General features: G+C 57.5%; 2 protein-coding genes across 6 annotated transcripts; one reads left to right on the top strand and one right to left on the bottom strand.

Annotated features, from left to right (window-relative positions):
- On the top strand, positions 1-21,535 carry PDK2 (pyruvate dehydrogenase kinase 2; the record flags this gene model as incomplete). Of its 2 annotated transcripts, XM_079726326.1 has the most annotated exons (12): positions 1-127; positions 1,954-2,095; positions 9,120-9,191; positions 9,540-9,724; positions 10,184-10,273; positions 10,478-10,555; positions 13,167-13,243; positions 13,334-13,432; positions 13,604-13,711; positions 14,382-14,495; positions 15,088-15,290; positions 21,385-21,535. In XM_079726326.1, 11 exons carry the CDS (start codon positions 10-12, stop codon positions 15,226-15,228), a joined length of 1,224 nt encoding a protein of 407 aa, XP_079582452.1. In that variant the 3' UTR covers positions 15,229-15,290; positions 21,385-21,535. The 2 variants fall into 2 exon arrangements, with proteins under 2 accessions (XP_079582452.1, XP_079582451.1); XM_079726325.1 differs by lacking the exon at positions 21,385-21,535 and having other exon boundaries at positions 10-127; positions 9,540-9,757; positions 15,088-16,490.
- Positions 17,776-27,247, bottom strand: SAMD14 (sterile alpha motif domain containing 14; the record flags this gene model as incomplete). Of its 4 annotated transcripts, none has more annotated exons than XM_079726322.1 (9): positions 17,776-18,133; positions 18,978-19,133; positions 19,221-19,340; positions 20,552-20,711; positions 20,818-20,892; positions 20,985-21,072; positions 21,785-22,073; positions 22,498-22,670; positions 27,205-27,247. In XM_079726322.1, 9 exons carry the CDS (start codon positions 27,245-27,247, stop codon positions 17,978-17,980), a joined length of 1,260 nt encoding a protein of 419 aa, XP_079582448.1. In that variant the 3' UTR covers positions 17,776-17,977. The 4 variants fall into 4 exon arrangements, with proteins under 4 accessions (XP_079582448.1, XP_079582449.1, XP_079582450.1 ...); XM_079726323.1 differs by having other exon boundaries at positions 22,504-22,670; XM_079726324.1 differs by having other exon boundaries at positions 21,785-22,070; positions 22,504-22,670.
- Positions 27,248-27,301: the final 54 nt, after the last annotated feature.

Here is a 27,301-nt window from a genome sequence, read left to right as displayed (position 1 = left end):
GCCGCCGCCATGCGCTGGCTCCGCGCGCTGCTGAAGAATGCGTCCCTGGCAGGGGCGCCCAAGTACATCGAGCACTTCAGCAAGTTCTCCCCGTCCCCGCTCTCCATGAAGCAGTTTCTGGACTTCGGTACAAGTGGGCGGGAGGCGGCTGGCAGCGAGGGCCCGCGGGGGGTGGGGGTGGAGTGAAGGAGTCCTGGCCCGGAAGGATTAACAAGGAGGGTAAGGGAGGCCGAGTGACAGGGAAGGTTTGCTTGCAGGGGTCCAGACAGGAAAGGGTTAACGGGGAGGCAGGGGCCGGCCGCCGGGCTTGAAAGAGTTAAGGGCACCGTGACTGAGCTGTTAGCGGGAGGGGGGGGGCACTGAGAAGGAAGGGTCCAAGATGTCTTCCCGGGCTTTGTGAGGGGTCTTGGAGAGGAAAGGGCAGGGAGGCGGTGCTGTCGGAGCAGGAGGCTGTAACCAGGCACTGGAGGGTTACGGGGGGGCTGTCCTGGCGACTCTAAAAGCGAAGGTCAGAGAGGAAATGAGGAGGATGCTGGTGGGAGTAACAGGGCAGCACCGGGAGGTGCAGCCATCTGGAAGGAGACCTGCGCGGGGGTGGGCGTGGAGGGGTCGTTTGGGGGAGGGGGCTCTTTCAGATGAGTCAACAGGAGAGAGGCCCTGGCCGGTACACCTCCGCCCACTGAAGGAGCTGGCTCCCGGCTGTCCTAGAGGGCACGGACACTTGCAGATCAAACCTGCTGTGGCCTGGCCGTCTTACCCCAGCTGGGCAGGGGTCCGGGGCACCATGAGATGGAGTCAGGTAGCTTGTACCCATCCTTGGCTGCCCCCTGGGTTCCTGGGCCAGGGTCGCCTACCATCAGTGTTCTGGGGGTGGCAAGGCTGTGCCAACGTGGGGACTGAAACAGGCATTGTGTGGACCCTGTCTGTTCACACGGAATTTCCATGGTGCCAGCTGGAGATCAAGAGGGGTTGCCCAGGTCTCTCAAGCGTTGAGGAGACAGAGCCTGGCTTAGGTTACAGCTGTGTCACTGATGGGACGGGGCGGGGAGGTGGCAGCCAGGACACAGGGCACCTGTTCCGCCTGCCCCCCTCCCTGTTTGAGCTCCCCCCATGTAGGAAAGCCTCCTGAGCCCACTCCCAGCCCCCAGCATCTGTCCAGTCCAGACTGGACCCCAGTTAACAGAACTGTCACAGCAGGGAGGGGCTCACAGTAGAGTTTGGTCCCCCACTTGGAGTTCAGTGAGGGAAACAGACCTCCAGAAGGATGGTGACATGCACTGGATGACGGTTAAAAGCAGAACCTGGACTTAGAACCCGGGTCTCCTGACTCCAGGCCATGGCGTCATTCAGTCCCCTACTCCCTCTTCATTTTCAAGCCACACCAAGGATCAAAGTATCTGGGCCCCAGTTCTCAGGCCCTGCCTACCTCACAGGTGGGCGGGCATTAACACAGGGCAGCTCTACAATGGGCATAAAGACCAGCTGGGCCAGAGATGATGCCGGGACCCTGCAGCTGCGGTGGTCCGAGCGTAGCTTCCCTCAGCCAGGGGGAGCTCATCCCAAGGTGGGGATGGATTTCCCAGGCCCTTCGCCCACCTGGATCAACCCCCCCAAAGTGAGTATCTACTAGGAGGGAAAGAAAGAGAAGAAGTGAGATAACTTGGGCTGGAGGCAGCTCCCAGTGGGCCCAGGATGGCCCTTTTCCCTGTGGCTGAAGGCAAGCAGGGTTCAGCTGGGGGCAGGGAGAGGATGCAACCTCCCTAAGGGTTAGGCTGGGTGGTGTGGTGGTCAGTGCAGGGGTCAGGAAAGGCTCCTTGTCCCATGCCTCCATCTCTTCTCTTCTGAACCCTCAGGAAATGAAGGATTTAGTGACCTGACCCCGCCCCCCCTCAAGATGTCCTCTGGCTCCAGTGCTTTGTAACTCTGTGAGCTCACCCTTCCCTCTCCCACCAGGGTCCAGCAATGCCTGTGAGAAAACCTCATTCACCTTCCTCAGGCAGGAGTTGCCTGTGCGCCTGGCCAACATCATGAAAGAGATCAACCTGCTTCCCGACCGGGTGCTGAGCACACCCTCGGTGCAGCTGGTACAGAGCTGGTGAGACCCCTGAATAGGTCCCCGCACCTCCCACCCCATTGTCAGATGCCCCCTGCTCCCAGGAACCTTGAGGGAGGTGGGGAAAGAGGAGAGGCACAGGGACTCCGAGAGGTAGGGGAGTTCCTACGGTCAAGTGGGAATCTTAGGCCAGAGCAGGGACTCAGATCAAGCTCGGCTTCCATGTCTATGGGACAGCCCTATACTCACCACCCTCCATTCTCTGGAAACATAGGATCCGCCTAGGAAATCACCATTTTCACAGCCAAAAACCCAAATCAGGCTAATGTCAGCATTTGCCACCAGCCCTGGTCCTGAAAATCTAGCCCCTATTGGATAGTATTTACCTGAGGCAACTTTGTGGGAAGCAGAAACAGGAAGAAGCTAATCTTCAAATTATATAATCCAAACAAGTCAGCGTGTTTTGGATGTTGGAAAACACTCGAATAGACGCAATGATGGCACAGTACCAACTCCAAAGAGCTTTGGATGGGCAAAGACCAAACGTTTATTGCACAGAGCAGCAGTAGCAGAGAGAAATCCTCAGTAAAGTTTACTCAAAAATTCTGTCCAGGGATAAGTAACTGAATGACATTAGCCAGAGGCCAGTCACATGAAGAAGGAACAAGAAGTTGCTGTGTAACTGGGTATGTAAATGCGTAATCATGGTTGATCTTCAGTGGCATGTGTGCAGAAATCTTCTGCCCTTGCTTCTGGCTGTGGCAGGTGGGGCATGGCTGTGGTTTCCTTTTGGATTCGCGGCATCCACACCTACTTCGAGCCCAGGGCCGTGTGAGGTTAAACAGGCAGCAGCTGCCCTCAGGGAGCCTGTGATCGCACGGGGAGGGTACAAGAGGGCCAACTAAGAGCTACATAGTGGCAGGAGCAGTAAAGCTGCTGAAAAGTTAACTTTATTTAAATTAAACGCAAAGTATTAGTTTAAAGTAACATTGATTTGGGTTTTTTCCCCTTGTTGCAGAAGTATGACGTGTTCACGTTGGCATTTGGAGAACACAGAAAAGTAGATAAAAGGGAATGCCAAGCACTACTCCACCCCTTAAGCAAACACTGTTAAGGTTTTGTAAGTGCCCTTTCTTCATGCCCCTCCAGCTTTTTTCTATGCATGAATATGCATATGCATGACTTACTCTGATTAAACGAGGGTAAGGTAAGGAGGGACCAGGCACGTGTTCTGTGCACAGTGAATTTCAGCTGAACCAGAACGTTGTGGGGACGTTGAAGTGGACGCAGAGAGGAGGTGACGTGTCACTGGGCCTGACAGGGCGCCTCACTGAACCCTGACCTAGAAGGGAGGGAAGGGTGTTCCAGGCCAAAGGAACTGCTTGTGCAAAGGTGCAGAGGCCGGAGAGGGCCCAGCCAGGGCATCTGAGCACTCACTGGTGGGTGTAGTGCTGTGAGTGCAAGCGGTGAAGGGGGATGGGGGCACAGAGGGCGGAGCCTGATTTGCATGTAGCCCAACAAGGTCACCCCTCGCTGGGCCCTGTCCCTTAGAGATCCAAGACCTCTGAGCCAACTGGCATTTCCTGCCACCAGGCAGTGTGGAAGGCATGGGGAGGGACGGAAGGTGCCATCTGTTCTCCCCAGCCCTCCTCCAGCTCTGTCCAGCTGAGTGACCTGGCTGCCTCTCCAGCTGGTCCCTGACTGCAGGACAAGGCTTCTCAGGCCCCTCCCTGGACACCATGTTCCTAGAAGAGTCAGGGGATGTGGGGAGGGAGGGCAGGGAGCTGCTGAACTGCCCGCGATGCCCCCGAGGCCCAGAGAGTCCCTTCCTGAAACTCAGTTACACGCGTGGGGGGCTTGGCCTGACGTTATTCTTCCCTCGAAGCTGGGAAGTCATGTCCAGCAACAGCAGGAGGGAGTGAAGTTAGACGAAAGGGAATACTTCCCAGTGCATGACCCACTTAGAGGGGGGCAGGCCAAGGTATTGCTCCAGTGTGCTGACACACTGAAGAGACCGCCTGCTGAGATTGTTTCCAGAGGATGGGCATCAGCTGCAGCAAGAGAGACTGTGGTCTGAGGGAAGGAAGGACTCTCTGAGGCGGCTGCCTGTGGGGGAGGGCAGACCTCCCTATCCAGGGGAACCCCCTTGCCAGCTTGGATGATGGAGGCGGCGGAGGTGGGGAGAGTTTGCAGGAGAGGAGGGGGACGACCTATCAGAGAGCCTGGCAAGAGGCCCACTAGCCTCAGTCTGTTGAGTGAGGAACAAAACCTCCCCTTTGGAAATGGACAAGCCCTGAGCACCTGCCCTCGGTAGGAGCAGAGGTACTAGTTAATCTGTGGCAACAGCTAATGGAGTTTCTATTCAGCTGGGGAAGGTTCCAGGCAGGAGTCACTGTGGGCAAGTGGAGAAGTCCTGGCTCTAAACAAACCTGATGTATTATTTCAACCGGACAGACTGGGTGTCGTGGGAACTGGTTTTGGAAGTGACTGGAAGGTAGAGGAAAGCCCTGGGTGTGGCGCCGGCATGCCTGACTCTGAGGCTTGGCTTTGCTGCTTGCTAGACACTTAATGTTTGGCCAACCACATGGCCCCTCTGAGCCTCGGCTTCCTCATCTGTAAAATGGGGATCCGTTCTGTTTCTAAGGGTCAGATGCCACTGCTGGATGTGAAGGTACACGGAACTCTCTAAGCGTGAGTGATGTCTGCGAACTTCTGGCGAGAGCACCTCCAGGACAAAGATGATGTGCTGTGGCGGAGGTCCTCTTCACAGTGTAGTAATAATAGTGATGACGATGACAGAAGCAGACATGCCTGGGGGGCCTGCTGGCCGTCAGGAGCTGTTCTAAGCGTGTCCACGTATTAACTCACTTAACTTCACAACAACCTGATGAAGTCGGCCTTGTTATTATCCCCATTTTGTAGATGAGGAAACTGAGGTTCAGAGAGTAAGAAACTTGTGTGGGCTCATTCAGGTAATAGTTGGTAGAGCCAGGATTCCAGCCCAGGCTGTGTGATCTGGAGGCTGCGTTCTCGAAGGGAAGGGAGAGAACTGCATTCTGGGACAGTGACCAGGAGTCAGAGATTTCTAAGCTCACAGAGCAAGTCAGTGGGAGAGTAGATTTCCTTTACAGAGATTGTTTGATGGCTAGTACTGTGGGGGCACAGAGGGGCAACCTTGCCTCCTCTCAGGAGAGAAAGACAGCCTGAGGAAGGGCGTGCAGTCGGTGGGGATGTACTTCGAGAAAATGGAGGGTTGAGTGATTATTGCAGAGTAGAATCATGACAGCGAGTCACTCCTGTCACCAGTAGAGCCTTTGCAGGGGTGCAGGGAAGTGGATGGCAGGGGGTATCACCAGCACCTTCTTATGAACTTCCGCTGCATCAGCAAAAGGTGTGCAGACCCCAAACCCAGGCCTTGTCCTTGAAAAGAATGACCGCCTCACAGGTTCCGGGCGCCCAGGGCCAAACCCTGCCATTGAACCCCTCAGCCACCACTTACGTAATCAGAGCAGAGACCGGCCACCAGCATCATCTCCTCTAATCCACGCCTGCTGCTACGAAGCCCACTTCACACACGGGAACCTGAGTGGCACCGCCAGCAATGGGACCCAGGTCGGCCTGGATCAGGGCCGTGCCCACTGCCCCCCCACAGGCAGCTTCCAGAGAGATGGAGGGCACGTCTGCCCCCTCTCCCCTCCTCACAGGGCCTTTGCCTTGTTCACACCCCTGGTCCCCAGCGGCTGTGGACACTAGTACGTGGTGCGCACACACCCGCAGGCGCCCAGACCCACACACGCGTCCCACTCCTCTGCCCCCACGCAAGGCTGCACACGCCTCCTCCCCAGCTGCCAGGCACTCATTCCAACACCCACGCACACACACGCACACACACACACGCACACACACACACACACGCACACGCTGTCTCGCTCCCCGTTTTCCAGTCCTCCCAGCTCCTAAATCCAGGGCTCTGGAATGGCTAGGAAGCCCCAGAAGGCAGGGTTTGGGGCTTCCAGATTACCTCGGTGGAGGGGAGGCGAAAGAAGCTCCAGATCGCACCCAGGAAGCCCTGGGCGGCCTTGCTTACTGTTGAGGTTGGCAGGCCAGGCCTTCCCTAGGGCGTCCCATTGGCCCTGCTGCCTGCTCTGCCAGGCCCAGGGCAGGTCGCGTATCTGTCATTGCACCACTGGTCCAGACCGCCTGTGTCTAAGCCCAGCTCTTTCTCTGGCCCTCGGGGGTGGGCAGCCCAAGAGCCAGCGTCACTCCTTCCCCAGCGTCTTTCCCTTTTTAGGACGAAGATCTGGCCCAAGGGTGAGTCTGGTCTGCCAGGCCCTTGGGGGGCTTCAGGCCGGGGTCCAGGTTCCCCTGGGAGAATCTTTGTCATCCTCTCCTCTTCTTCCTCTCCCCTGAAGGAATGGCCCTGCGAGGGACGCAGGCAGGGATTCTAAACCCTGCTTCACAGTCAGGAGACTGAGGCCTGAGGCTGCAGCTCTCCCCAGAGCCCTGCCGGCCGGCGCTGCTCATTGCCAGTCCATCCTGGTGCCCTTTGTTCTACTTCACTGGCCACGTGACAGCGCCCTCTATGGTTCATTAGGCAGCCACAGAGGGGCGGGGCCCGCAGCCAGAGCTCTCACCCTACCCTTGCCCCCGCTCCTGGCCAAGCTGGTCAGGGGCCCCTGGCTCTCTCTGCTTGCCCCCAGGGTCTTGGGAAGGGGTTCCAGGGCTCCCACCCCTCAGCTGGTCCCCACCGTTGCATATTTGCCGGTTCTCCTCCCAAATCCCCACTCCCTCTAAGAATCACATGAGCATGAAGCTTTCTTCTGGGTACTGTCAAGGAATGAGGGATTTGGAGTAACACAGGCCTGTGAGAGAGGATCCCAGCTCTGCATGTTAACTTCCTCATCTGTAAAATGGGTCTAGCGGTAGCACACCCCCCCCCCCAGCACAGGGTCATTGTGGAGGTTAAAGTAGGGGAACACAGAGCAGAGCCCTGGCACAAGGCCGGTGCCAGTAAATGCTGGGCCACCTTCACCATCAGCATCACTGTTAGGACCAGTGTAGACAGTGAGTACTTGGCCATGTGGTGTAGACTTGGCATCAGACAGACCTGGGTTGGAATCCCAGTGCGAATGCCAATGGAATCCCAGGTGTGGCCTGGGGCATATTACCTGCCCTCTCTGAGCTGGTTTCCTTGTCTGCAAAAGGGGGGAAATACCACATGCTCATGAAGGCTGCTGGGAGATGAGAGACCCTGTGTAGACTGTGAGCTCTAACGGTCACTGGGTAAGTGTCGTCTGTTCTTACTCTCCAGGGAGCCCGAGGTGAGGCCGAAGGAGGGCCGCTCTGACTGTCTGCCGGGGCTGCGGGGGTGCCGAGGGGGATCCGATCTCCTCTGCTCTGTCAGCTCCCCCTACCAGTGACTACGCCACCTCTTGCCAGGCGTCATGCCGGGCCCTGGGTGGGGAGGGCAGGCAGGCGGCGCAGCAGGGCGAGCACGGCCCCATTCCTGCCATCGGCGGCCGTCCAGAGCATGACAGAGTCAAACATGGTGTGATTCAGAGTCTTTGCCCAGTACAACCAGGAGGAGCGTGTCATGTGCCACCCGGGCACTCCGAGGGTGCACTCAGCTGCTGACAGTGTCTGAACCACTGTTCGGAACAAGAGCAAACATTTAGAGAGCGCTCGCTGTGTGCCAGGCGCTGTGTTAATCATCACGTTTAATTCTCACCAACAAGCAGTGACAGCAGTAGGTACAAAACCGTCCCTTTTCTGAGGAGGAAACTCAGGCCCAGAGAGGTTCCATGACTTACCCAGAGCCACGCAGCTCAAAGTGGAAAAAGCCAGCCTGGAACTCGGCAGAGCCAGCTTCAAAGCTAGCTCTTTTGCCCTCTTCTCTACTGGTTTAAGCAACAGAGGGACGAGTAGCAGCTAGTGGGTGGAGGGGGCGGGGCATTCCAGGCAGAGGGAACCGCGGGCCCCATGGGCCGAGCATTTTGAGCAGCCAGCACTGTACAGTGGCAGGAGCGCTGGAGGCCCATCTTCACTGTGCGACCTCCCAGCTGTGGAACTGCTTCAGGCCTCAGTTGAGGAGACTGTGAAACGGGGCTAATTACTGCCGGTCTTACCTGTCAGGGTCAAAGCCCTGTGTACCTGGGAATGCTTCCGACTGTGGTGGGGGCCTCTTCTAGAAAGACTGTTAGGCACCCACCGTCAGAGCTCTCGGTGGCCCCTCCTTCCTGCCGGCTGGAAGTGTTTCTGCTGGAGAGAGGCTCAGCTCTCTGCCTTCCCCAGGAGAATGGGCTGTTTCGGGCTGAGGTGTTAGCAGGGAAGCAGTGGCGTCCCGCCTCGCAGTAGGGGCGGGGGGACAGTGGCTCCAGGTTGGCACCATCTGGGCAGCCCGGGTCCCTTCAGGCTCTCCGTGGGCTCCAGCCCTACCCAGTGTCAGAGCTGGGCATGCCCACCCCACCCCGCGTGCTTCCCACCCACCATTTAAAATCCAGTTCCCTAGGAGACTGCACAGCTCCTGGTGCCTGGACTCGGGAGTATGAGGCTGTCCTCCTCCTCCCTGAAGCCCTGCTCTGTGAGAGCTCTGGGCTGGCCACTCTGCCACCTGCGCCCGTGGGATGCAGCAACAACCCTGCGGGACAAACACTAAGATCTGCTTCCATGACGGGCCCTGGGGAGCTAAGTGCCTTGCCCCAGGCTGCTCTCACTGCTGGTCTCGGGCAAGGCCCCCTCCCCGGTCTGGCCCTCAGTCTGCTAATCCGGGAGACTTGGGGGTGGGGTGGTCACCAACCCCCTTTGAGGACTGCTATCCTGGGATATCAAGCAAAGGCGCTCTAGGAACCAACAAATGAGAGACTTCCTTGCATAACTCGTGGTGTCGTTGGGGAGCCTCACATACGGAGGGAGCACAGTGAGAACTTTTGACGCAGTTTATGAACCCACGCGGCCCAGCTCTGGGCGGCGCCCACTGGAGGCGCAGGACGGAAGTAGGGTCAGCAGAGTCAGGTGTGCCGGGGCCCGGCCTGGGGCTGAGGCGTCCCCTGCCCCCTCCCACACACAGGTATGTCCAGAGTCTCCTGGACATCATGGAGTTCCTGGACAAGGACCCTGAGGACCATCGGACCCTGAGCCAGTGAGTGAGGCCCTGGCTGGGGGCAGGAGGGCAGGTGTGGGCCGCAGCCCCGGGGGCAGAAGTGCCAGCAGGATGAAGGAAATGCCCCCACCCCCAGGGGTGTCCAGTCTGAGGGGGCAGGCAGCCCCCGACCCTTGGTGTGCCCTGAGTCTGGTGGGGGGACCCAGGCCCCGCCCCTGTGGAGCTCCCAGGCTGTCAGGCAGGCGGTGGGAGATTTGGGGTGGGCTTCCGGAGGAGTGGACTGGGGAGAGCCGAGTGGGTGCAGGCACTGTGGGGAGAAGCGGGGAGCGTCTGAGGGCTGTCCCAGGGCTGGGGCGGGGTGAGGGCCAGCATCTCCCCCCGTCGCAGGTTCACCGACACCCTCGTCACCATCCGGAACCGCCACAATGACGTGGTGCCCACCATGGCGCAGGGCGTGCTGGAGTACAAGGACGCCTACGGCGACGACCCCGTCTCCAACCAGAACATCCAGTACTTCCTGGACCGCTTCTACCTCAGCCGCATCTCCATCCGCATGCTCATCAACCAGCACAGTGAGCGAGCGCAGGGCCATTCACTGTTCAGATGTGTACCGGATGCAAAACCGTGTCGCCTCTTTACGTGGTATTCATAAAAGTCTCGTTATGTTAGGACACAGGTGGTTGTTTAGTGTTTCTGACTCCAGGAGTATTAACTATGATTGTTGAGAAATCGTAGCCAGTCATTACTTACACAAGAAGGTAACAATTATTTTAAATGTGTAGCAAAAGAGAAGAATAAATATAATGTAGAATGTATGGGGATGAAACTTCTGAGAAGGATGCTTCAGGCCTACAAAGGTCCAAGACTGGCCTGAGCCAGGGTTGGAGGGGCCAGGGGTCAGGGGAGAGAGGGTAGGAGTGTGGGGAGGGGGTGCGGCACCCGGGTCAGAAGTGTCCGAAGTAGAGGTGGAGCACTGGAGAACCGGGGGGAGAGGGAGCCCCGCTAACCGCGCCCTCCCTTCCCGCCCGCAGCCCTGATCTTTGAGGGCAGCACCAACCCAGCGCACCCCAAACACATCGGCAGCATCGACCCCAACTGCAGCGTCTCCGAGGTGGTGAAAGGTGAGCTGTCCCCACCATGCCTGGCCCACGGAGGAGCCCCAGTGACCCCCCCAATCTTGCCTGGCCAGACGGTGACCCATTCCCCATTGGGTGGGGGCCACGTCCCCATGGGTTCAGTGTTGGTGAAGCCCAGTGTTGGTGCCAAGAGGACTGCCTGCTGGGGGGAGGTCACCCCATTCCCTGATGACCCCTCTCTTCTCTCAGATGCCTACGACATGGCCAAGCTCCTGTGTGACAAGTATTACATGGCCTCACCTGACCTGGAGATCCAGGAGATCAATGGTGAGGGAGTGAGGCTGTGTGTCTGCCTGTCTGTCTGTCTAAGGGCTGGGCACATGGGAGAGGAAAGTGAGGTGGGACTCAGGAAGTGAACTGTTACCTGGATGAGGGAGAAGCAGAGCTATTATTGTGTTGTGATTATTATTATTAATCTATCTGGTAAATATTTATTAAGCAGTAAACACAACAGGCAAGGTCCCCGTTCCCACGGAGCTTACACTCTCGGTACTGGGGAGGTTGGGGAATGGGACCTTTAACCAATGAACAAATAACAAGCAAGATAACTCAGGTCATGATAAGTGACAGGAGGGAAACACAGTGGGGTAGCGTGACAGTGATGGATAGGAGCGTGTATTAGATGGGATATGAGTTTGGCTGTCTTCCCCAAATCCAAAAACTGGTTTAATTTGAGAGAGAGATTTCCCTCTCCCCAGCCCCCGGGGTATAATGGTTAAAGCTGGCTACCCGGGCTTCCCTGCTTGGTGCAGTGGTTGAGAGTCCGCCTGCCGATGCAGGGGACACGGGTTCGTGCGCCAGTCCAGGAAGATCCCACGTGCCACAGAGCGGCTGGGCCCGTGAGCCGTGGCCGCTGAGCCTGCGCGTCCGGAGCCTGTGCTCCGCAACGGGAGAGGCCACAACAGTGAGAGGCCCGCATACAGCAAGAAAAAATAAATAAATAAATAAAAATTAAAGCTGGCTACCCACCCTCATGTCTCAGTTCCAGCCTGGAGAAAGGGAAAGAGGATGTGGAAGGCAGGGCCCAAGAGCTGAACATAGCACTTTCCTAAGTCTCCCAGCTGCAAGGGAGGCTGGGAATTTAGTCTCTAGCTGGGTAGTCACATGCTAGTCAAAACTTTGGGGGAGGGAGGCATCTATTACTAAAGGAAGAAAGGGAATAACGGATACAAGAGGATGGCTACAAGGGTCCTGCTTTGGATGGGGTAGTCAAGGACCAGAAGGACCAGTGTGGTGGGGTTAGGAGATTAAAGGGGTGATGGGTGGGATCTCTCCCACCCATGGCATGCAGGGCCCGTGGACCACAGATAGGAGCTGGGATTTTGAGAGCAGCAGAAAGCCACTGGAGGTTTGAAGCACGGTGATGACAGGATCTGAGTCACATTCTAAAGGTATCTAGAGGGGACTTCCCTGGCGGCGCGGTGGTTAAGCCTCCGTGCTCCCAATGCAGGGGGCCCAGGTTCGACCCCTGGTCAGGGAACTAGATCCCACATGCATGCCACAAGTAAGAGTTCACATGCCACAACTAAGGAGCCAGTGAGCCGCAACTAAGGAGCCCACCTGCCACAACTAAGACCCAGTGCAACCAAGTAAATATTAAAGAAAAAAAAAGATATTTAGAGGTTGGAGGAGGCAGGAGAGGACACAGGAAGACCAGTTAGGAGGTCATTGCAGATTCAGGCAAGGGGACGGGAAGGCAGCAGAGAGGAAAAGAAGGGGGTGAACTGGATAAATACCTCGGAGGTGGAGGGGTGAGGAGGATCAGGGCCTCTACCCTCCCCTGCACCCACCTGCTCCTCAGCCACCCTGGCCTGTGGGCCAGAAACCTGAGGTGTTCATGCCTCTGTGCCCACATCCTAGTCTTGCCTTAAGACCCGGTTCAAGTCCACCTCCTCTGAAAAGCCTTCCCGGACCTCCCAGGAAGAGTTAGGCACCGCCTGCCCCAGATGTACCTCTAAATTGCACTTAGAATTACTTGGCAGAGACCAAAGGGCAGAGACAGGCCGCTTTACTTCAGGATCCCTGGGGTCGAGCCCAGGGCCTAGCACGCAGCTCTGGGTACAGCGCCTGATGTGAAAGTCAGTTGTGCGTTTCTCTGTCTAGACGTGAATCTCTGAGAGGGTAGGATTGAACTTCATTCAACTTTATGTCTCCACTGCCCAGCACAGGGCCTGAGTTTCCTTCCTTCATGGATCCACTGCACACTTACCGAGCTTCTGCTACATACAAAGCTCTGTGCCAGGCACCAGGAAGAGACACTCAGTCTCTAAAACCGAGAAAACGCTCCGGGATAGAGTGATTCTTGGGAAGTGGGTGCTTGTGTCAGAATCACCTGGGCAGCCCCCTCCCCTCTCTTCTGGGTGAAAAAGCGCTACAGGGGATTCTGGTATCAAGGTGAATGCTAGTAGGCTACATTTAGGATAGACATATTATCTGGGTGGATGCATGATGGATAGATGGGTAGATAAACAGTGGACGAATGGAAGGATGGATCTGTACTTTGCATGAATGGATGGATGGGAAAGATAGGTGTTGGAACAGATGCATAGACCGAGGGACAGTTGGATGGTTGGATGGACACTGGGTAGATAGAGGAACGAATAGGTATTGAATGGATATGACTGATGAATGGATGGTTAACGGATGGCTGGCTGGACGGACAGACAGACACTGTGTAATGGATGGATATTACACAGGGAGAGAGATGGATGAATGGACACTGGATGAATGGCTAGATGGATGAACGCATGAGCAGACGGATGGACGACGGATGGACAGTGGTTGGTGGTTGAGTGCTGGGTGCTCGATGCCGGTGAATGAATGCTGAATGGTGACCTCTTGACAATTTCCTGATCTTTGGTTTGGACTTCCCTGGCAGCATCCAACTCCAAACAGCCAATTCACATGGTCTATGTCCCCTCCCACCTCTACCACATGCTTTTTGAACTCTTCAAGGTGAGGAGGCTGGGGGGCGGTCCTTTGTGGGGGGTGGGAGTGGTGAGGTCTGGTCTGTCCTCACTGAGTCTCACCCCTTTGCCGCCACAGAATGCCATGCGAGCGACTGTGGAAAGCCACGAATGCAGCCTCACGCTCCCGCCTCTCAAGGTCATGGTGGCCTTGGGCGAGGAAGACCTTTCCATCAAAGTACGTGACCCTTGACTTTGGGGGCCAGAGGGCAGTGGCGTGGAGACTTCCCTCCTGCCAGGAGATGGGCTCAGGGGAGCCCCTGGCGGGGAGGAAGAGCAGAGAAGGTCAGGGGTGGGGTGTGGAGAAAACTTGAGGTCTGGAGACCCTGACATGTCCCACGTCCCCCAGATGAGTGACCGAGGTGGGGGTGTTCCCTTGAGGAAGATTGAGCGGCTCTTCAGCTACATGTACTCCACGGCCCCCACGCCTCAGCCTGGCACCGGGGGAACCCCACTGGTGAGATGGCTTCACTCTGGCTTCCCCCACTGGCCTCCTGAAGAAGGCCCGTCGGTCTTCTGGTCTCTTCTTATCAAATTGTCACTGTTGCCCATCTCCCGCTTCCCTACCTCCCATGGTCCCTCCGTCCTCGTGTGGCCGTGTGTGAGTCTGAGTCTGGGCCTCCCTGCTGCTCCTGTCTCTCCCAGCCTGTACCTGCCTACCTGTCTGTGGGAGTCTGTCTGTCACTGTTCCTCAACTCTCCCTTCCCCTCTCTCTCTCCACAAGTAACTACCTCTCTCTTGGAGTTGTTCAGCTTACCAACACCTCCCTGTCCATTCCCAGCAGAGTAGGCAGAGCTGGGTGTGGGAAATTGAGACAGAGGTGCCCCGTGACCTGCCCAGACCCCTGGCTACCAGTCCTGAGACCCTCTCCCTGCCCTGCTCGCTGCTCCCTACCCGCCCCGTGCTCCGCAGCCTTCCTCCCTCTGCCAGACCGATTTCCTTTATCCCACGGTCCCCATCTTGCCTCAGAGCTGTCCCTTTCTCATGTCCCCTCCCCACCCCAGTTCTGGGAGTCCCCGTGCACGACCCCAGCTTGGCCCTCCTCACTCAGCACATCGGGTCCCTGCAGTTCCAGGAAGCCCAGGGCCAGTGTGTCATCACACTCATCCCTTCTCACCCCCTTGCAGGCTGGCTTCGGGTATGGGCTCCCTATTTCCCGCCTGTATGCCAAGTACTTCCAGGGGGACCTGCAGCTCTTCTCCATGGAGGGCTTTGGGACGGACGCTGTCATCTATCTCAAGGTGAGGGCCCCTGCCTGCAGAGTCTGGCTGGGGGAGTTTGCTGATAGGTCGGGCCTGTTATTAGGTTTCTTTTCCATCCCTCCAATCTTTTCCTGATTCCAGACTGAGAATCAGAGCAAAGCTATAGTTCCCAGCCACCAGGCACTCCTAAGTTGGCAGGCAATTTCACGGAGTCCGTGGTTTGCATGAGTAAGACCCCGTTCTGGGAACCCTTGACTTGCTAGACTCAGAAGGAAGGGGGGGACCACAGAGAACTCCTGATTCAGCTCAGGGGAGACTGAGGCCCGGAGCTGGTGACCTTGTTCAGGGTCACAGAGCCTAGCCTCCTTCCTATCCCTCCCTGACCTTTAAGTGAACAGCCTTGAAAGGGCAGGAGCAAGCCACAGAAGGGACAGGCCCTCTCATGGGTCTTTCTGGGTTACTCATCTCAGCCAGCGTCTGGCACTTGGCTGGGCTAACATGTGGGCCACCGTCAGTGGCCACCAGGGCGTGCCGGGGCGAGGCTGGTCTGCTGAGGAGTGGGCAAGGCTGCTCTGCCGAGGAGTGGGCAAGGCGCAGGGAAGCGGGAGAGGCTGACCCTGATGCCCTGCAGGCCCTGTCCACGGACTCGGTGGAACGCCTGCCCGTCTACAACAAGTCAGCCTGGCGCCACTACCAGACCATCCAGGAGGCCGGTGATTGGTGTGTGCCCAGCACGGAGCCTAAGAACACGTCCACGTACCGTGTCAGCTAGAGGCCACCCCACTCGTCTGTACCCAAGAGGATGGACTGCTGTCTCTGGATCCGGCCACCATGGTGACCCTCCCTGTCCCCACCCCAGGTTGGAGGCGGCTCTCCCTGATGACCAGCTTCTTGTTTCTGTGGAAATCACTGCGGTGACTGGTCTCTGGTGGCCCCTAAGTGCCAATCTCTGTCCCTATGGAGACTCCTATGTGATCTCCCTGGGTCCAGTCTCTGTGGGCAATGCCTGAGAATTGGGGGATGTCTCCACCCTGATAGTGTGTCCCAGAGATACGTTTCCATGGCATTCTTCCTCTCTGAGCCCAGAGCTGCCACTTCTCTGCTGGGGGTCCTAGGTCCCCCTCACTGCCTTCCACAGCCCTGGCCTTCCAAGTGGACACCCCTGCTTGCCTTACTCCCTTGGCCCGTGCCAGTACCCTGGCCCTGGTCTGGTGTCAGTGTTAGGAAGGGGCCAGGTACCCGCCACATCTGGCATAGTGGGAGGGGATCCCTGGTTGGGGACCTGGTCCTACAGTCTCTTCCTCCACTCTGAGTTTAAGGTCAAAGTCAGGAGGGAGGGGTTTCTCACCTGGGGCTCACCCCTAAAGCCGAGGAACCTGGGAGGACCCAGAGCTTGGCCATCCAACCAGCTGCTTGAAGGCTGCAGGTGGCCCCAGCAATGTTTCTGCCACCTCCCGAGCCCTTCCCCTGCATGTCCTCACGTGCATACACCTGCCTGCCACACACGGTCCCCCACTGAGCTCCAGACCCCAATTCCCACTGTGCCCACATGTGCTTGGGGTGTCTCTCTCCCTAGAATGTTGTGTGTACATAGCTAGTGTTATAGCCCTGAATGCACCCACCCTTTCCCTTAGCACACAGGGGGTTAAAGTTGTGTGCTCCTCCCAGTGGCTGTGATGGTGACAGTGACATCCACAGTAAAGAGGAGATCGAATGAGACTGCAGCCCCGCTGCTTTCCTGGGAGAGGGAGATCCTCACGTATAAACGCATACAGACTGCAGCCCCCGTGACCAACACATGACGCGCTCGGGACACCTGATCCCAGCTCAGGACATGGTTCAGTGCGTGCCGAGTATAACAGCGGCCACAGCTGTCCATTCAGAGCGCTTGACAGTGCAGCACCCAGGGACAGAACTGTGGCCTCCCACATGCGGGGCCCAGCCCAGCCCCCAGCTGGGGCAGACAGAAAGGTCACTGGCACATTGTAAGTGTTTATTGAAATAAACTGAGTACCGCCTCCCCCTTCACATGCAGGTGGGCACCCAGATAACTCCTCATGGCTTCAAGGACCTGGGAACTTTTCACCTTCCCCACCGGCCCCTCCTCTGGGCCCAGATGGTTCTGATGCCCCCGTATCTCAGTCCCCTCTCTGAAGCCCCTCTCCCGGCACAGATAGCAGAGAGGAGGAAAGGACTGAGACCCAGGAATAGGGGTAGCCCTCAGGCCACAGCGCTTGGGCTGGAACGAGGGGAGTAGGCATGCATCGGGTCCTGTCCAGTGCTCCAGGCGGATAGGAGGAGGAGGAGGGATGTCTCTAATCAGAGGCCCCTGGCCTCATTGGTAACTCCAGCCAGTGCTCCAGAAGCTGGGCTAGCCGCTGGCCAGCGCCGTACCTGCACACTCCCTCCCTATAAGGACAGATGGCTTGCTCTGGGTTGCTGGGGTAGACTCCACCCCCACCCAGGGAGCTGGCCCCACCCCTCCCTGTGGCCCAGGAACTGGAGCCCGCACCGTCTGCCAGGTCTGGAACCCACTGAGGCCTCGCTAGGGACCAGGGCAGATGGGGGATGGCTGATGAACCTTTCCGATTTAGCAGCTTCCGGGGGACCTCCCAGATTTTGCGTCTCTGCTTGGCTGGGATGAGGATTCACCAGTTCAGGACCATCTAGGCATTGGTAGGGGGTGTCTTCTGTGGCCACCAGCTCCCAAGTTTGCTCTGTCCTCGGGGAGGGCCCAGGTGGCCTCTGAGGGAGCAGCAGAAGCGGGCCCAGCTTGGAGAGTGGGTCAAAGACCAGGCTTTGAATGGGCCCCAGGAGGGGCAGACCTGCAGGGGCATTATCTCACCACCGAGACCCACAGGACAGGGACAGGGAAAAGGAGGAGCTTTGCCTCCTCCCTTCTAAAGTCCTTGCAAAGATGATGTGGGGTAATCGCGCTGCTTTCTCTGCTCTCCTGTTGAGGAGTGCAGACTGGGAGCCTACCCTGCATGCAACTTGCTGCAGGCCCACCAGCCTCCCTGCGGAGCAGAACAGAGCTCTCCTGACACACAGTCACCTGGGAGAGCTGGAAAGGAACTGCTTTATCTACCTGTTCCTGCAGAGATGCCCAGCCCACCTCTCTGAGCCCAGGGCTTCTGGGAGGTAAGCAGGCCTCCTAATTCACTGCTGGTCCCAGCACCACCATGGCCTGAGGGCAGAGGGTCAGAATGACTCAGGCACTTCTGGGCTCCCAGACTTGCTTCAGCCCTGGCTTCTCTGCCCATAACCTGCCACTTCCCCCAGGAACTCTGTGCCACACAAGTCCTTGAAATGGGATTTATTACTGGGTCCTCCCCCTGGGGTCTCCCTTTCTGAGGAATCTGGGTCCAGACAGAAGACAGGGTGAGAGGGCTGTTCCTCCTGAGAGCATGGGGCCAGGCCAGCCCAAGCCTGGTGCCCAGGCCCCACTTCCCCGGGCGGCCTGTGCCCTCAGAGTCCAGCAGCTGCCCGCGCCAGGTGCCGGTGCCTGCCCGCCCGTCTCCCTAGCTCCTCTTGGCCGCCTGCTCCCTGCGCCGGAGCTTCTCACGCTGCCGCGCAGCCTTCTCCTGGGCCTTGCGCTCCTTCTCAGCGGCCGCCGCCAGCTCCTTCAACTTCCGCTTCACTAGCGCCCGGTCATGTGAGTTGCTGAGCCCCAGGCTCTGGGGGAGGAATCCAAGGGTGAGCGGGAGAGCCCCGGAGCCGCCCAGGCCTGGCCAGCCCAAGCCCCGGGTCCTCTGTGCCCCAGGTGTACTCTCTCTGGAGCTTTTGCCAGCCCTCAGCCTCCACCTCCCAGACTTGCTGGTGGATCAGAACCCTCAGGGCAAGAATTTGAAATGGGAGTGATTGGGAGAGACGAGGGTAGAGGGTTCCAGGGCCTCTGCCCCCTCCCCACCCCAATCCTTGGCTCCCATTCCTCCACTCAGGATTTCAACCTTGGCACGACCCTGCCTGATCCCCTGAGGCCCAGAGACGGGGAGCAAAGTGTCCAAGGTCACACAGCTAGTCAGTAGCTGAGTCCCCTCTCCATTCCAGAGACTTCCTGGGGGACTCTTCGCACCACCGCTTCCCCAAGCAGCTCAGCAGAGGGTGCACAACAGGCCGGAAACCCCCAGTACAGAGATCAGAGAGACACCCCCTGCCGCCCCCCACCCCAACTTGTTCCCTCCCACAACCACCAGCCTCCAAGATTCTTAGTCTTGGGGACTAAGACTCCAAGAATCAGATGAGATGACCAGGGGAGACTGATGAGAGTGAAGAGTCAGATGATAGGATGGTCCTCAAGGTCAGAGGTCAACCTGGAGACGGGCTGGAGCTTGAAGGTCAAACTGAGGAATTGGGCTGGAGTCAGACTGGGAACCCATGCTAGAGAGCAACGATCTGCCTAGAGGTCAGAGGCCAGGGCAGTGGTCTTAAAGGGAGTGGAAAGGTCAGGATGAGGGGATCCTAATTCTTGAAGGTTGCCTCAGACTCTGGCTGGGTCGTGACCCTTCTACTCTGACCCACCTTCAGTTTGCTTCCATCCAGCTGCAGTAGCTGCGGCCCATCCACCTGCCTCGCAGCAAACTCAGCGGCATACTGCTCCAGGTTGAGGCTGTGCAGCCACTGGCCCACCTGCTGACTGGTCCAGTGGTAGATGGTGGGGAGAGGTTCATCCAGAAACTGGGGCGGAGACCAAGGAGCGTGAGGGGGGAAGGCGTGGCCTGTGGCCCGCACACCTGGCTGCGTCAGACGTCAGGGCCTGCTTACCTCGTCCGAAGACTGGGACAGTGTGTGGTAGGGGTAGGAACACTTGGCCGCCTGCCGGGGACCACTTGGAATCTTGGGGCTGCTGCTGGGGGGTGTGGAGTCATCGCTCAGAGTGGATTCCTAGACAGGAGGGGGGCATGCTGCTGAGGAGGGGTCTCACCTCCAAGCGCAAGGCAGTCATCCCCGACCCTCCACCCCCATCCAGGTGAAGCTGAAGTCCAGGGCTGGGCACCAGGAGTTGCTCAGGGCCCTTGTACATGAACCAGGAGCTAGGCGGGCACACAGGGCATGGTGACTCGTGCGAGGCATCGGATCTGAGGCCTCTGGGAGGATGTGGGGCTAGAACTGAGCCAGGCGGAGTAGTTAGCGGGAATGGAGGGGGTCAGACTGGTGTCGCTTTCTAGACAGCTGACTGGGGTTCCCTCGCGCTGGGTCAGACGTCTCTGCCTCGTGCCTCCCCAGCGTGGCCTCTAGCGCCCTGGCTTGTAAGAACCTGGTTAGATGCCCTTGTCCTCACTGGACTGTGAGCTCTGTGAGGGCCTGGGCTGTGTCTGTTCACCAGGGCCCAGCACAAGGGAAGCAAGAAAGGGAGGGACCCCTTCTCCCCTGAATTTCCAGTTTTCTGTTCTCCTCTGACCCGGCTGCACATAAGGAACAGAATCACAGAACAAGCACAGGGCTGGGGGTCATAGCGCCTGGCCCCTAAATCCAACTGAGTCTGTAGGCAAATCCCTTCATTCTGGGCTTGCATTTGCTCATCTGTACAATGGGGGTGAGTGTATCTGCCTTCCCTACTTCACTGAGCCTTTGTGAGAGTAAAGCGAAAACGTGCACTCAGAGCTTTGTAGACTGCGGAGTCCTGGTGAATGTAAACAGATGCTCATTCTTGCTTCTGCTACTCGGTCTCATTTCTCCCACAGGGTTGTGAACTTTCTGAGCACTAGCTAGGTTGGGGTCCTGTTCATCTCTGCTTCCCCCAAGCATCTCCACACCACACATGTAGCCCAGCTCCTAAGACAGGACATGGGGCCAGAACTGAGCCAGGCAGAAGAGTTAGCGGGGACAGAGGAGCCCTCAGGCTGGGTGTGTACTAGGGGATCATGGAGGCAGCAATGAACGAATCAATGAAGGAGCCACTCAGCATATAAACAAGTGAATGAGTGAATGCCTGAACTCAGAAACTGGATGAATTAATGGATCACTGAATGGCTCCATGGACAGACAGATGGACTCCAGGAATGCCTGGATCCCAGCCCAAGCCAGGGTGAAGTATGTCTTCATGTCACCTGAGTCTGGGGGCCAGTATGGGGGCCAGGAGGCCACGGACTCACCTGAGAAGCTGACTTCTTAGGGCTGAAGCGCTCGTGTTTAGGGGAGCAGGCCGGGGAGGTGGTGCTGCCAGCACACGCCGAGCCCTTGCCACTGTCTGTGAACCAGGAAAAGGGCAGGAACGGGGAGCCCCCTGACCTGCCGGACCCCTCCACCGACTCCCTGTGGAGAGAGTGCCCTGCATGGGTGTGGGCACCAAGGCAAGGGCTGGGGCCCACCGGGAGCTGGGGGCACAAGCTGTGGCTGCGGAGCTGTGGGTACCTCTTACCTGCTGCCCATGGACAGACGGTTGCTGCCTTTCTCCTTCCGGCTCTTGCTAGTGGAGGCTCGGCGTAAGGTGACCCTGTGGGGAGGGCAAGGGGCAGTGGGACAGTGCTGCCCACTATGCTGCCCCATGCCCGAGCCTTTGTTCTCGGCCCCTCTTCTTCCACTCACCCCAGGTCCAGGAACTTTCGGCGAGTCTTCTTATCCAGGCCAATGGTAGGGCTGGCGGGCTCAGGTGGGCTGGCATCCCGGCTGTCATCTTTTGTGGAAGAGAAGGAAGGAAATAGCTTGTGTGGTGGCTTGTCTGCCTCTTCCAGCTGCCAGTGAGGCGGTAGGAATTCTCTCGACTTGGAATCAGGCAACCTGGCTCTGGTGCCGTTCACTAGCTATGTGACCTAGGACAAGTCACTACCTTCTGAGCTTCCTGCATCTCAGATACGGGGATAATGACACTGCCTATTTCATGAGACCTAATAGGATGTTGATGAAAGCCTTATACAAACCATAAACCACTCTGAAAAAGTAGGGACCACTACTCTTTACTGTTAATTTTATCTTGTCCAACTTGTAGGCAACCTTCTAATCCTGGCTCACGTGTCACTTCCTCAGAGAAGCCTTCCAGGATGCTCCCGACTGCTCCCAGGACGCTTTCACGCTGATATATGCTCTCCCGCCCCGCGCACTGTTTCTCACATAGCACTTAATACACCTTGTAACTATACGTTTAATCAATGGATGATTTGATTGCTTCTCCTCGAACCTATAAGCCCCGTGAGGACGAGAACTGCATCTGCTTGCTCTTTTGTGTGTCTCAGTGCCCAGCAGTGTCTGGCACATATTAAGGCGCTCGGGAAATGACTGGTCTTTATTCCCCACCTTCCCCAGCCACCCTGCCCCTCGGATCCCGCCACGGACTTCGGCGCCCAAGGGACCCCTTGCCAGCAGGGGGCGCCGCGCCGGCCGCCGCTCACCTTCGCTGTGCGGCTCGGCGCGGGGATGGCGGCGCGCGAAGCTGGGCGAGCTGTCGGACGAGGGCGCGGAGCGCGGCGGCGAGCAGGAGGCGGCGGCCAGGCCCTCGTGCGAGGCGGCGTTGTGCAGGGGCCGGTAGCGTGCGAGCGGCGAGGGCGGCGGCTCGTCCTCGTCCAGGCTGCGCCGCAACCCCGGGGGCTCCAGGCAGAAGGAGCTCCCGGCTGGGGACCCCGGGCCCGAGTGCAGAGGCGAGCGCAGCCGGTGCAGGGGGCTCCCGCAGCCATCGGTCACCTGGGGAAGGGGCAGCCGCTCACCGCCAACCCTCCTCCCCTCTTCCCGGAGGGGAGCCCGGGCTCCTAGGTCCTTCCGGGGCCTGGAGGGAGGGTTTCCTCGTGCCTTGGGCCGAGAGGTGGCTGGGCAGCGAGAGGTGGGAAATGGGACTTCCGGTCACATAGGCTGGGGCTGGATCCCGCCTCCTGCACTTACTAACTGTGACTTTGTTAGTGAAACTCTCAGAGCCTCAATTTCCTCGTCTGGAAGATGGGGATAATACCTTCCTTGAAAGGATGAGATGAGCCAGAATTGAACTGCAGCTAATATTTGTTAGCCTTATTATGTCAGAAGTCTAGGGGTGTGGTTTCCCTGGAAGAGTGGTTTGGAGGGATTATCCAGGAGCAAGAAGGGTGGGCGGGGTATGTGTGATTGGGTGGATTGCCCCAACCTTGCCTCCGGGCCCATCGGAGCCTTCACCGTCCTCTGCAGAGCTGGCACTGTCCCGAAGCCTCGAGCGGGAGGGCCTGTGTCTCCGGCCCTTGGCCAGTAGTTGGGCTCGGGCCTTGTGTAAACTGCTGTCCAGTCTGACGGTCTCTGGCACAGCCAAGTCCAGGTCTGCAAGCCGGGGAAGAGGGGCAGAGACCAGACACATGAGGACAGCAGTCCCGGAGGCCCACCTCAAGTGGCCACCTGCACTCGCACCCAGGCGTTCAACAAATGTCTCCAAGCGCAGGGCACTGATAGTCCTATGAGATGGAGAGCCGGGTCTTTCACAGTCTCGCAGGGAGCCGGACATATCAGCTCATACATACAGCGTGTGATGGAGCCTCTCACAGGCACAGAGGGCAGGATGGCTCTGTTTGGATGGGTTGGAGGAGGAAACACCAAAGCTGGGTCTTAAGGTCTGGATGGGAGTTTACAAGCGAGGAGGTTGGCAAAACTGGTTTACGCAATGCTGGGAGGAAGGGGAGCTGGGGGCGGGGCACCTCCAGGGCAATGGGAGGGCAGGTTTGTGGAGGCAAGGACTGGGGGCTGAGGCCATAGGGAGCATGGCTGTAATGGCTGCACTGAAGAAGTGCCAACGACACGCCAGAACGTACGTCCATCGCCTTGTCTGCTCAGAACAACCCGCAGGCTGGGGGCAGCTGCTATGTACATTTCACAGCTAAGCAAAGAGGATCAGAGAGGTTAAGTCTCTTGACTGAGGCCAGCAGCTAGCAATGGTCTGGGATTTGAGCCTGGCTAGTCTAGCTCCAGAGATTGGCCCTGCTGGGGACCCTGGCTTGCTGTGCCATGCTCAAGGTCACACTCAGAGACAGCACTGCTGAGCACCTAGAGGGCTCACAGTTAACTGGTGCAGAGGGACCCCCAAAAGCCAGTGGCGGTGGCAGAGAGGAAAGCCTACAGACCCCTGAAGCCTGGCTCTCCCGTCCTGGGGTCCGTGGCCCGGGGCTAGGTCCTGGATGAGGACAGGGCGGAAGAGGCGGCAAACCCAGCAGGTTATGCGCAGACCCTCCTGCCCCAAGTTTCCCTTTCCAGTTGCTCCACCGGAGAATGCAGCCTTCACTCTGCAGTGACCCTGAGCTTCTCCAGGCAGAACAGGTTCTTCCCAGACCTCAGCATGGGTTAAGACCTTTCTTCACCACTCCACCCCTCGTGATCTCAGGGACCCCATCCCGTCACTCAAGGCCCTGCCTTGCCTGCTCCTCTTTCTCTTGTCTGCAGACACCCCCTAAGCCACCCCAGTGGCTGAACTACTACCTATACCTATTTCCAACTCTGATCCCTCCGCTGAATTCCAAGTCTGGGCACCTCAGCACCTGCCAGGGAACTTACCATGTCAAAATCACCCAGGGACCTCAAACTCAACCCATCAAACGAACCCACCACCTTGCCTCAAACTGGTTCTCTGTCCCTGGCTCACTGAAAGGCCCCACTATCCACCCAGTCACTCCTCTCAGACCCAGTTGGTAATTCATGTGTCCAGCTGCCTACGTGACACCTCCACTTGGATGTCCAATGGGCATCTTCAACGTATATGTCACAATTGGACTCCTGACCTCCCCACCCCCTAAGCTGCCCGGTCCGCCCATCTCAGTGAATGGCGTCTCCATCCTTCCAGCTGCCCAGGCCAAACCCCTGGAGTCACCCGTGATTCCTCCCTCTCCCTCTCAGCCTGCAAACGGATCCATCCACAATTCCTGTTAGCTCTACTTTGGAAATATATCTAGACATGCTGAAATATTTATGGTGAAATGACATGATGTTTTGGGTTAGGTTCAAAATAATCCAGGAGACTAGGAGTGGAGAGTGGAAGGGGATGTGGATGACACAAGACTGTCCATGAGGTGATGATGGTTGAGGCTGAGAGATGAGTGCGTAAGTGTAAGACGGGGTACATTGTGCTAGTCTCTACTTTTGACTTCCCACAGTAAAATATTGTGTATATGTGTCTGTATATACACACACTTACATACATGCATACATGTGGGGAGGAGGAGGAGGGGAGAGGAGAGGAGAGGAGAGGGAGAACACACAGCATTCCTGGTCTAGGTCACTACCACCTCTTGCCTCCATTATTACGGATCATCCCGGCTGCTCTTCCCTCCTCCTCCCTTTCCCACTTACAGTCTATTTTCAACCCAGCAGCCAGAGTGATCCTGATAAAACATGTCAGCCCGGGTCACTCTTCCCTCCGCTCAGAACCCTCCAGTGACTTCCATCTCTCACAGAGTAAGAAGCCGAGTTCTTACCACGGCCTCCAGCCTCAGGCAGCTCAGCGACTGTCTCCCTCTTCTTCCCTCTGCTGCAGCCACCCTGGCCTCCTGGCTCTTCCTTACACCAGCTATCCTGCACCTCAGGGCCTTTGCACTTCCTCTTCCCTTTCCTGCAAGGCTCTTGCCACAGATTTCTGCACAGTTCTCTCTCTCACCTCCTTCAAGTCTCTGCTTAAATGCTTTCTCTCACTGAGGGACCACCCAGTTTAGAATACCCCCCAAACCCCCACTGCTAAATTTTTTCCTATATCATTTGCCATTCTCTGGCATACCATATATTTTACTAATTTAGTTTATTGTCTCTCTCCACCCATTAGAACGTCAGCTCCGTGAAGGCAGACATTTCTCTATTTTGTTCATTGCACTAACACAGGCATAGAATGGTGTGTGTGTGACACGTGTGTGAGTGTATGTGTATATGAGTGTTCTAAGTGTTTTACAGTTACTAGCTCATTTAAACCTCCCCACAACCCAAGGAGGAAGAGACTCCAAGAATCCCCAGGGCAGCCTTAATTTGCCTGAGGGTATAGGGCTGGTGAAGAGCAGGCCAGGGTTATAGGCCTTCGGGCTCAGGCTCCAGAGGCCCAGTGTGTAACTACCAAGCCCTCTCTACCTCCTCTGAGGCAGAGATGGGAGTGACTTGTGAGTCCAGCCCCTCACCTTACAGGCCCTTACTTTCCTTGGAGAGGAAAGTTTGGCCCAGGGTGCAGAGGGAGTTAAGGTCAGTAGGCAGGGCTCCTGGAAGGGAGCTCACGAGCCTCCTCGACCAGTCCAGCGCGCAGCTGGTGCCCAGCCGCCCTGGGCCATGGAGAAGGGCTCTCTGCACCTGAATCTGGGCCACATCAAAACTGTGGTCATCTTACCGTGGAGGGTCTAGGGAGCAAAGGAACTCCTAAGGGGCTTGGGGCTTTTTGAGGCAAGGTGGGGCCAGCCTCTCCTCTGGTCCCTTCCTCTACCAGGCCCTCAGCACCTTGTCCCTCCCTCCCACCATCTAGCTCTCCCTCTCCCTCTCTCCCTGGGAGTTAGCCCGGCCCTGGGCAGTGGGAAGTCATGAATATTTCATCTCCCTTCTCTTCAGGAAGGCCGCAGGCAGGCAGCTACCTCAGCAGGTCAGGGAGAAGGAAAACAGGAAGGGTGGGGGGTGGGGGAGCGGAGGCCAAAAAGGCCAAGGAATGGGGAGCTCGCCTCTGCCAGGCCAGGGGTCAGGCTGGGCCTGCGTGGGGACGGAGAGACTCAGAGTCTGAGGCCCAGAGACAGTTGGAGGCTCGGGGCGTCCCTGAGGCAAAGCCTCCATGCACAGGCCCCAGGGAGGCCAGGCCGGGAAGCAGTTCCCCAGGAGCCGGGAGGCAGCAGTTCTGACGGCCGGCGTTGGCATTGCCAGGGCCTGTGGCAGCCACAGGGGAGAGAGAGGTGAGCAGGGAAGTGGGAGGAGGAGAGGGCGAGGAAGGTAGGGATGAGAGGCAGGGGAGGAGACACTGGAGGCCCTGTGGCATTCCACAGCTAGGAGCCCCTCCCAGCTGAGAGTCCTGAGGCCTCCACCTCACCCTCCACGTTCCTCCACCGACCCCAGCTGGTAAACAGCCTTTCCACCCCAGCGCATGCTGGGAACTCTGCCCTGTCAGTGGTCTTTCTCTAATCCACACAATAGAAAGACTGCAGGGGGTAAATGATGGGGTGTGGGGGGTGTCCATGCACCCCAGTGAGAACAGGGGGGGTAGGTCTGGGGGTGCCCCGGGGGTGTAGATGCTGAGTGTGTGTTATGCATTTTTGATTTCCCTGCACATCCATGCAGGTGAGGTCCCTTATTTATGCAGCTCGGAGGTAACCTGTGTCACCTGTGCTGAGGAATACTGGTGTACAGCACAGTGGCTGCCAGTGGGGAGTTAGGCAGTCTGGAGTTTTAGTCCCAGCTCTGCCACAAACCTGCAGTGTGATCTTTAAAGCAAGTCACTTCTGTGCTCCGTGTCCTAGGCTTAGGACAAGTGGGCACACTCCTTAGCCTTGTTGTGAGGGTTAAATGATACAGTGCATGTGAAATGGGGGTGCTAGCCTAGTACCTGGCATGAGACAAGCACTTAATAAATGGGGACCCTTATTATCATTGTTGTTGTTGTAATTGGATATCTACTCAGATAATGGTGACAAAAAATCAGCCTGTAAGGCCAAAATACACACACACACACACACACACACACACACACACACACACACACACACACACACACACACACACACACACACACACACACACACACACACACACACACACACACACACACACACACACACACACACACACACTGAAGTTACCAGGACTCCTCTTCCCCAAAGCCCGATAGCCTTGGCTAGAGATAGAGGCAAACAGAACTTACCAAAAACCTCATCCGCAGGTTCTCGGAGCTTTGAAGAAGCCATGACTCAAGAGAGCTGTGAGGACAAGAGGAGAAAGAGGAAAAAAGGACCATGGAT

This window comes from Hyperoodon ampullatus (assembly GCF_949752795.1).
Source record: "Hyperoodon ampullatus genome assembly, chromosome: 19".
Classification (NCBI taxonomy): domain Eukaryota; kingdom Metazoa; phylum Chordata; class Mammalia; order Artiodactyla; family Ziphiidae; genus Hyperoodon; species Hyperoodon ampullatus.
This window is presented reverse-complemented; position numbering and strand designations above follow the sequence as displayed.